The 9,884-nt window shown below is 39.4% G+C and overlaps 1 protein-coding gene across 1 annotated transcript; it reads left to right on the forward strand.

The window, feature by feature from the left end:
- The first annotated feature begins 467 nt into the window (after positions 1-467).
- On the forward strand, positions 468-8,744 carry FAM173B (family with sequence similarity 173, member B). Its single transcript, XM_009883754.1, has 4 exons — positions 468-746; positions 3,014-3,151; positions 4,283-4,333; positions 8,506-8,744. The coding sequence occupies exons 1-4, from the start codon at positions 468-470 to the stop codon at positions 8,701-8,703; spliced, it is 666 nt and encodes a 221-aa protein (XP_009882056.1). The 3' UTR covers positions 8,704-8,744.
- Positions 8,745-9,884: the final 1,140 nt, after the last annotated feature.

The following is a 9,884-nucleotide window of genomic DNA, read 5'->3' on the forward strand; positions in this document are numbered from 1 at the left end:
TGGTACTGAGGGAGCGCGGTGGGGCTGTGGTGGGGTTGGGGCTGGGGCGGGCGGCCTTGCAGCTTCGGGGGTGTTGTGCTCTAGAGAAAAGTATCTTCCCGAAGGGAAGAACGATAACTGCTGAGGGATGGATGTTGCCCTGAGCGCGGGCTGCGGGCGGTCCCTGGCGGGGAGGGCTCTGCCTGCGCCGCCCGGCAGCTGTCCCGGCGCGCTGCTGCCCGGCCGGGGGGAGAGCGGGGGCAGAACTTGAGAGGAAGCTGTTCTCCTTCCCTACAACACTAACCTGACGCTTCAATTTCTCCAGAGCAATAATAGTCACATTTCTCTTGTGTCTAGGAGTCAGCTAGAGGGTTATAAGGCTTTTTCCTCATGTCACATGTCTATAATACGACATAGTGCTTTGTTTCAAATGGGTGCGTAATAAAGCTACTGGAGAAAATGCTCTTTTTAATATCTGTCTAGGTGTGATGTCGAAGGTGCTGGTGAAGGAGAGCCAGGCAGCAGGCCCGCAGGACGCGTGCGAGGATGGCTCCCGAAAGAGGGGCTGGGGGCTGGTGGTCACCGCCGGTGTTGGTGGGACCTTGGTGGCCCTGTATGCTGTGGTCACCCCCTTTGTGACCCCAGCACTGAGGAGAGTGTGCCTGCCCTTCGTTCCTGCAACTTCCACCCAGATCCAGAATGTGCTGAAAATGTTAGAAAACAGAAGTGGCACGGTAGTTGACATTGGTAGCGGAGATGGCCGTATTGTAAGTTATGGACATCGCCTTCCTTTTATATCATCTCTCAAAAAAAGTGCCAAATGCTTTAGCTGTGGCTGCTGTTGTTTTCTCATGTATATGAATGTCTTCTCTTTGGCCTCCAGTGTTTTGGTTTGAGTCTTAAGTAAAGGCTCAAAGCTGAGAAAGGTTTACATTCAGTTGAGGTGAGTAATTAATATTTTTGTACCTGTCTTACCTGCAGCTTGAGAAGGTAGTGTACAAAATGATAACCTTATCCTGTTGGCTGGATGGGATTGCACTGCATTCATATGAAAACACGCAATCTTGGTGGTGCGATCACCAGAGAACTGTGATTCCACCTAGGCCTGTAGCTGCAGCACATGAGGCTGTGAGATTAAATAGCACTGTGTTTTTGGAGCTGCAGCTCTATGCTCATTGTATAAAGGTTATAGAGACACAAAAGAGAATGAGAAGTGAGCAATGGATTACAAGAATAAAAATCCTGGTATTGTTAGAACTGAAGTCTTCACACCTTCGTGCAGTGCTGGCTGCCCTGCTTCAAAATGAATGTGGTGAAATTAGAGTAATTACCAAGAGAAATGGTGAGAATCACCAATGCGAAAGTGATACTGTGTTTCCAGGACACTGTCTGAACGCCTACTTGTGAAGTGTAGCGGTGAGGGTATAGTAGAGAACGGTGTGGGGTTTTTTTTGTAGTTGTGATGTTTTGTGTACCACTTCCTAAATGTCTGCTTCAAGTCAGTTTTAGCAACAGGATGGTGCATGAAGTGGGTTTTTGATGGAAATAAGGAAGTTCTTGAATGCTATTTTTGTCCATATTTCATGTGAACAAGTCAACCATTTGTCCACACTAAAAAATTTGATTTGGAAATCCAAATCTGAAGGTGGCTTAGAAGGAATTGTGCCCAAGTAGGGAATAGAGGAAAGCATTTAGGTACAAGGGAACTGCAGTTTCTGATGCCTTCTCTGGTCAGCATTCTGGCTCTTGACCCTCATCTGAGGCACCTAATTTGATTACGTACTGCGTGTTTAATTCTGATTTTGTGTGTGTGTGTGTATACATATACGTGTGTGTGCCTAAATGGAGACTGAAGACTACTTGGAGAGCCAGGTGCCTGAAATGGAATGCTTGGTCTTGCCTTAATGCATGTGTCCTAAAAAAAGCTGAGCTTTTGTTCAGATGCTTTTAAATATTTAGCTTGTACTCAGGTGTAATTGGTGGATAAATATTTTTTATTTCCAAGTGTGGTAAAAATGTTATATTAGTATATTTGCAAATGCTGTGTGCATGATGGAAGATGCATTATTTTAACAGTGTGAAACACACTGTCCAGATAATGCTGTTTGAGAAGTTCTGTTGAGAAATGTGTATTTCTTCCTGATTTCACCTTGCCTGTTCTATAGTTAATAGTTCATCAGGCTTTTCCTGATTTAAACTCGGCAGTAGCCTTTTAAATTATCACTTAAACTTTAATTCTAGAAACTGGTGCATTTTTGTATTTTCCTTAGTGTTTTTTTTCTTTTTCTTAAAAATCAGTAGGTTTTGATCTTGTTTGAAGACACTTACAATACAGTTTAACAATTCTAAATCTTGAGGTCCAATTTAGAGGAATGTCTTTGAACATCTATTTGTTACCTGTATTACCTTTTGCTGTTTAAAATGGTAAATGAAGCTGAGCATTGGATTAAAGCTGTGCTGTGAGATTTATGTGTGGGGTTTTTTTTCCAAATTTTTAACTGACATTTAAATTTTTGACTTACTTTTTTTAATGTAGGTCAACAGCTTACTTTCATACTCTTTCTATCAGTAGATCATTTTGGCTCTGATTCAGGGGTCTCTCAAGTGCCTACCCATCACTGCTTATCAAATAAGCGCTCGAATTTTGAGCGTATCTGCTTGTGTATTTCACTGTTCTCTCTATGGTCAATTTTGGTACTCATTAATTCCAAGGTAGTATCATGAATATGTTAAATTAAACTTTTATGTAAATCATAGACGTACTACAAGCTTACAGCTTTGCCCTGTGAATGTTTAAGTGGTTCATTTAGTTCATCTGAATATATCTATTAATTTCAATGGGACTAGTCATAATAGTAAAATGTAGTTTGAGTTTTTGTTCACTATACTAGTAATCTGTTGGGGATTAAAAGCTGTGTGATTTACAAAAGTGCATTCCTGTGATTTATATTGTAAATAAAAGTAGCTGTGTGCTCCTGTTTAGATGAATACACTTTCTCTTTTTCTAAGTGAAGATTTATTTTCGTCCTTGTAGGTGATAGCAGCTGCAAAAAGGGGTTTCAAAGCTGTTGGTTATGAATTAAATCCCTGGCTAGTCTGGTACTCCAGGTACTGTGCATGGAGAGATGGGGTACATCAGAACACCAAATTTTATATTTCAGACTTATGGAAGGTAGGTGGTGAAGTATGTGAGAATCAATCTGGGATGTTTGAGAGATTTCCAAAATTTGGATGTGCTTTATTGAAACACCCAGAATGCTGTCTGGCTGCAGAGTGCTGTATTGGGCTTTGAGAAAAGAGCCCGTAGAAACTAGACTCGGCACAATACACTGCTCTGCTTGTTTTGTGCTTCAGTGAAGTGCTGTCCTTTTTCAGTACAGGCTCCTTGAGCACACTGTCATGCTTGTGCCTGATGGATGATGTGGGCTGCTGTAATGTCAGGCTTCACTAAGAGCTGGTTCTGTGGAGTCAATAACAAGACTCTTACTCACCTGATATGCAAGATCACAATCTCATTTGACATTTCATCAGACGTGTTCTGTTCTAGCTGTGCAATGTGTTACCTGGTTTTGAGTGTTGCTTTAAGGTAACTTACATGTGACAATTTTTTGCAATTTTCACTTGAGTCACAATTGCTTCTTTAATGAGGTGGATTTTTTGGGGTCGTATTTATGTGGGCCCCTCCCCTGCTATTCCTGTCAAAGTTGTGTGTTGGGTTTTTTTCTGCCATTTTTGTTCAGTGTTTTTGGTTTGGTTTGTTGGTGGGTTGTTTTGTTTTTTTTTTTAAGAATGGCTTTTTTCAATAGGTAAAGTGGATATTGAGAATTTTGGGGGACAGTGTGAATGTACTGTTTTTATCTTTGTTCAGAGAGAAACTTCAGGGCACAGACTGGAAGAACCCTGTAATTGGAATGCTTGGAAAGCTTTTATAGCTATCTAACATTTAACAAAAGTGGGTGGAAACTTAAAATATACCTAATTCTAACATATATAGGAGTTGTGGAAAAACTTAGCCATGAATAAAATCACATAGGTATTTTGTAACTCAGTACTTTCTGTGCTACTAGAATTGATGCCATATTCTTGGCGAGGCACTAAAGTTTTTTGCTGTTCAGCAATATAAAGTTGTCCTTATGTGGAGATTTGTGTGATGCAAAGTTAATATGGGATCTCCTTTCTTATTTTTGGTCCAAGTCCCTGTTGAAAGGAGTGCAGCTAGAGGGATTAGGGGAAGAGAATGGTGAGAAATTCTCCAAATATAAATGCTATTTTCATTAAGACTTGTTCTCAAAATTTATTTTAGGTTTCTTTCTCCCATTATAAGAACGTTGTTGTTTTTGGTGTACCTCAAATGGTAAGTTTTACTTTTTGTATTGTTTAATTATTTTAGTACCGAGGCGGTACAGTGTTAGTACATTATCTGCAAAATGATCCAACCTGCAGAATGTCAAATGTAGTTGGTACTAATATTTTGATATTTCAGTGTTGCTTATTAATGTCCATAATAAAACTTGGTAAAAGTTGTGACAGTATGCAGACTGGAGCTCTGAAAATATATGTATTTTTTCGAGAAGTATTTTCTGTCCAATGTTCAGAACCAAAATGAAAACTGCTGTGCTCAAGTTGCTTGGGAGGATGGTGGTAGACTGGTTCTTGAAAATTTCATTTTTTCATACTAAAAAAACAAGGAGTTTGCAGGGAGAGGATGGAGTAGGAAATTTGCTACAGTTGATTTTTGGGAACCTTCTTAGAGGATTGAACCTTGCTTATCTTCTTCTCCAAAAGCCGGGTCACCCCAAATAGGCCAGCGGCTAGTATATTGAAATAATCCCTTGCCCATGTTAGACTGTGAGGGTTTAGGGAGAGAGACAAATACTTCAAGTGTAATTGCTAGAGTACAAGTCTACAAATTCTTTGCCTTTTAGGAAGGCTTTGTAGCCTGTGTTCATTGCATGCCTGGGGAAAATCTGTTCTTCAAAACCAGTGTAGAAATTGAGTTGCATAGTGACTGCTTTAGTGATATATTCGATAAATTCAGTCAGACTTTACAGTCACTTTGGCTTGATCTAGTTTTCTTTTTCTCTTTTTACTAGAATAGAAAAAAAATCTTGTCTATTTAAATATTCTTGATATTTTGATCTATTAGTAGAATTTTCTTTATAGGTTGAATGCATGTGGAGTATTGAAACAGAAATACCCTGTAAATGCTTCTGTATTGCTTCTTCCTTTGCTAAAGCACATGTGGGATGAAATGAGTGAAGAGCTTATGTGATGCTCTACCATACAACATACACCAATAATATTTCTGTAGCAGTAGCTGGAAGATGCAACAAGAAGCATAGAAGCATTATTCTCTCCTTATTCTTCCTTATTCTGCCCCCACCCCTGCTTTTTGGGTGGCATATTAGTGACAACTATGATGTTACGTGTGCTACAGATGTTGCCAGGTTTGGATGTTATGTGCTTTCTAGATTGAGTTCCAGGAGGGGGCAGTATAAATACTTGAATTTGCAGCCAGAAATTCTGCAATTGCACTGAGGGGCAGGTGAAGAAAGATATTCCAGTAAACTAGAAATAAAAAAATGCCCTGGAAAAATTTGAGTGCACCTAGCAGAAATAGTGGCTTAACTTTAAATGTAATACTATAAAGTGCGATTAAATTAGTAACAGCTATGATAGAAAGAGTAGCTATAGGGCTCAGAATAACTTTGGTAAACTCAGTAAATACTAGGCTAAATTATTCCAATAAAATACTGTCATAAATGTAACAGATTCTATGATGTTCTATATGAACTACTATGTTTCCTGAGCATTCATTTGGTCATGATCCCCTTAAATTTACTTAGGAAGTTGTGAATGCTTAGGCTCCTGAATGACTAAATTAATTTTCTAGGAACTTTAATGCATTTTGTCTTTTTTACCAAGGGCAATAGATCTCTTTAGCTTTTTTTAATAATGCTAGTCTGATTTGATGCTGTCACACAGTGCTTCCATTTCATATCCAAGATTAGTTTACAGAATTTGGATTTATTGATCTTCAGGGAAGACTAAGACCCCTCTGTTCTTGCAAGCGGCTGGGGGAAGGTGTGTTTGTCTATGAGTCATTGCAGAGAGACTTTTACTTGTTCCAGGTGGGGTGACAGAATTCTTTGCAGGTGTTCATGTTCACAGCTTCTGTGTATTTTAACTGATTATATGCTGTACAAAAGCTTTACTAAACTGTATGTCTATGTAGACATACAACAACCCCAACCATAGCTTGATATAAAATACAGTGTAATTGTGACACATAATGCTACTGAGAGATTTAGCTTAAAGAATACTTTGACTGTTTGGTTCAAGGATATAATTTTTGTGGCTGAATTAAGTTTTTTAATTTGAGCTAATATAGACATGAGATGTGACTGTTTGTCATAATTAATCATTAAAACTTAGGCTATATCTATATTTGTGATTTCTGTAACAACAGTCCTTCCTTTTCTGGTGTCTCAGCTCAGTTTGAGATAACAAAGTGGGCTTATTTTTCTAGTTTATTTAAGGTGCGGTAGCAAAAAATGTTTAAAAGCAGTTGCCGTATGGATGAAATCAGAGCATAGAATGCTTAAAAATGTTCAGAGGTAACTCTTTGATATATTAGATCTATGACTATAATTTTCCTAAAATATTCTATTATAAGCTTAAATGTAGCTATAATAGGATGTTACACCAAAGGCACACCCTGCATGTATGTGATAGTGGAAGCTATCTACAGCCTTTGGAAATGCATTTTCTTCAGTTAGTCTTGTTTTCTAACCATGTTCTGTTGTGGTTAGGTTTTTTTTTTGTGAATTTATTTATTTTTGTCCTTTGTGACTTAAATTGAGCTGTATTTGTTTTAACCTTTGAATATCTAAATTCTGTGTCATGATATCAAAGTAAATAGATTTTTTTACATGTAACAGAAGTAAACTGTGGAGCTTGCTGTTATAATTACTACCGAAGATAGATACAATATGTAAGAATAAAAGGAATTCCAAATGGATGTGCACTGATCTACTTAAGTGTAACATCAGACTCTTCCAAAGGAAAAAAATGGCTGAATCTAACAAGTTTGTTTTTTTTTTTTTTTTCCAAAACTGAATCACTATTTGGTTTGGGAAAGAAATTACTTTGAAGTCTGTATGTGTTAATTCATTTCTCGCTTAATCCCTAGCAGAATTTGAAAGTACTTATTGGAGACAGAGTATCTGACTGGGCAGGGTGTTGCTGTATTCTGCAGGAATAGTTATATTTTCCCTTGGCTTTCATATCTGCTCAATTTTTGCAAATGGAGGAAATCTAGAGTGTAGGCCTTCAACCAAGGGGAGTTGTACTGTGGTATTTGACATGGTCCCCCACAACATCCTTCTCTCTAACCTGGAGAGATACGGATTTGATGGGTGGACTGTTTGGTGGATGAAGAATTGACTGGATGGTCCCATCCAGAGAGTAGTAGTCAATAGCTCAGTGTTCAGATGGAGATCAGTGAGTGGTGTCCCTCAGGGGTCTGTATTGGGACTAGTGCTGTTCAGTCTCTTCAACAGTAACATAGACAGGAGGATCGAGTGCACCCTCAGCAGATTTGCAGATGACACCACGCTGAGTGGTGCGGTTGACATGCCTGAGGGATGGGATGCCATCCAGAGGGACCTGGACAGTCTCAAGAAGTGGGCCTGGGTGAATGTCATGAGGTTCAATGAGGCCAAGCGCCTCATTGATGCCCCATCCCTGGAAACATTCAAGGTCAGGTTGGACAGGGCTCTGAGCAACCTGATCTAGTTGAAGATGTCGCTTTTTGTTGCAGGGGAGGTTGGACTGGATGACCTTTTAAGATGCCTTCTGACCCAAGCCATTCTATAATTCTATATGCTGCTTTATACAGCACTGCTGCAGGGACTGATATACATATGTTAACAGGTTGGAGCCAACAAAGCTCAATTTCAATAGTATTTAACATACAAGAACTTAACCATACAGTGACAGCAGAATGTTTGCTTTGAGTTGTTGGCCATGTGATGTTGTGAGTGTCCCAAGATCTGTTTTGGAGTTAGGCTTGAAATTATGAGAGTCATTGGCCTTTGAGTATCACCCACTAGTTCATATGACTTGGGATGTCATAAATAGCATAAATTCAGGCGGCTGAAGTCTCATTCTCTACAGAGAAGAATCCCACTGAAGAGAGTCATGAATTGGAACATGTAAAGTCTTTTTTTAATTTAGGGTTGTTTTTTTTACTCTAAGGTATTATCTACGGGTTTTGACTGAATTTTTAGAACTTAAGAGTTATGATTTGCTTGATCTCACTGATCAGGGCACAATAACCATTTTGTAGATTTAGATACTCCTTGTCAATGCATCAAAGCCAAAATGTGTATCATGAATACTTTCCTAAATATTTTTCCAAAAATTCCTTAAACTTTGGACTTCTCCTAAACACTTTAATTATATTCTAAAGAGAATGCTTCTGGTTTTTACTGCTTCTGAAAGCTTTTTATTGTTGCTTAACAGATGCCACAGTTGGAGAAGAAGCTAGAAGAAGAACTTCAGTGTAATGCCAGAATCATCGCCTGTCGTTTTCCTTTCCCTTGCTGGATCCCAGATCATACTACTGGAGAGGGAATAGACACTGTGTGGGCCTATGATTTGAAACATTCTAGAAGATGTGAAACAAAAATCTTGGAAATTACACCAGAGACAGAATTCTAAACATCTAGTTTGTTTTTCATACTGAAATTTTCGGCGTTGACTTCACCTGATAAAGATAAGATTAACATGAATAGAGCCCCAGGATATGGAGATACATATTCACTAAAATAACAGAAGTACACTGGTTATCTGAAAGCACAAAAAGGTTAGTGAAAGGTGTAGTTAATTGTCTTAATGTAGTTAGTAAGAATTATGAGAAAGTTTTATAGAAGTGACAAACTTTAATATGGAAAATAGTATAAAACATGGTTCACTACTGTTAAGGAGAGTATACGTATAAGTTAAAATACTCAAATTGGCGAACTTAATATGTGCATTCTTTCTGATCCTGTATAGCATTCGTTATTGGTGTTGGAGGTGGTGTGCAAGTGGCTTCTCAAATGAACTGTGGTGCCCAAATGTCTTCATTATGTACACCAAGTAGGCATAATGCTGCATACATCAAACTGATGCAGTTTGAGTGTGGTGATGATACCAGTTTTACACCTCAGCCTTGAATGTGTTTTTTCTAAAGTTGAATGTGACAAAACAAGCAAATATAGTAAGTTGTTTATTCATAGAATCATAGGTTGGAAAGGACCTTGAAGATCATTGAGTTCCAACCCCCATGGGCAGGGACACCTCCAACTAGACCAGGTTGCCCAGGGCCTGGCCTTGAACACCTCCAGGGATGGGGCCTCAACAACCTCTCTGGGTAACCTGTTCCAGCGCCTTACCACCCTGTCCTGGTTCCAGCAGGGATGGGGTTAATTTCCCCCAAGAGCTGGCAGGGGGTGGGTATTCCATCCCATGTGACCCATGCCTGGGCTATAGCAGTTGCCACTTGGGGGTGAGCTGTGGCGGTGTGGGTCCGGGTCGGTGCCCTTCGTGGCGGTACTGTAATCGCGTTTTCATCTTTCCTTTTGCTGTTCTGTTCAATTGCATTATTTTAACCCACGAGTTTTGCCCTGATGATTTCTTTTTCCATGACTGTGGGAGTTGCGCGAGCGGCTGCATGGTTCTTTGTTGCTGGCTGAGGCTAAACCACGACACACCCTTAAAGTGAAAAACTTCTTCCTCATGTTTAATCTAAACCTGCCCTCTTCCAGTTTATAGCCATTCCCCCTCGTCCTATCACTACATGCCCTAGTAAAAAGTCCTTCCCCAGCTCTCCTGTAGGCCCCCTTTAGGTACTGGAAGGC

The sequence above is a fragment of the Charadrius vociferus genome, unplaced genomic scaffold, assembly GCF_000708025.1.
Source record: "Charadrius vociferus isolate BGI_N301 unplaced genomic scaffold, ASM70802v2 scaffold103, whole genome shotgun sequence".
Taxonomy (NCBI): domain Eukaryota; kingdom Metazoa; phylum Chordata; class Aves; order Charadriiformes; family Charadriidae; genus Charadrius; species Charadrius vociferus.

Coding starts and splice junctions, on each gene's coding strand:
- FAM173B (XM_009883754.1), top strand. CDS start 468: ATGTCGAAGGTGCTGGTGAAGGAGAGCCAGGCAGCAGGCCCGCAGGAC. Junction 3,152..4,282: donor ATATTTCAGACTTATGGAAG/GTAGGTGGTGAA, acceptor AATTTATTTTAG/GTTTCTTTCTCCCATTATAA. Junction 4,334..8,505: donor TTTTTGGTGTACCTCAAATG/GTAAGTTTTACT, acceptor GTTGCTTAACAG/ATGCCACAGTTGGAGAAGAA.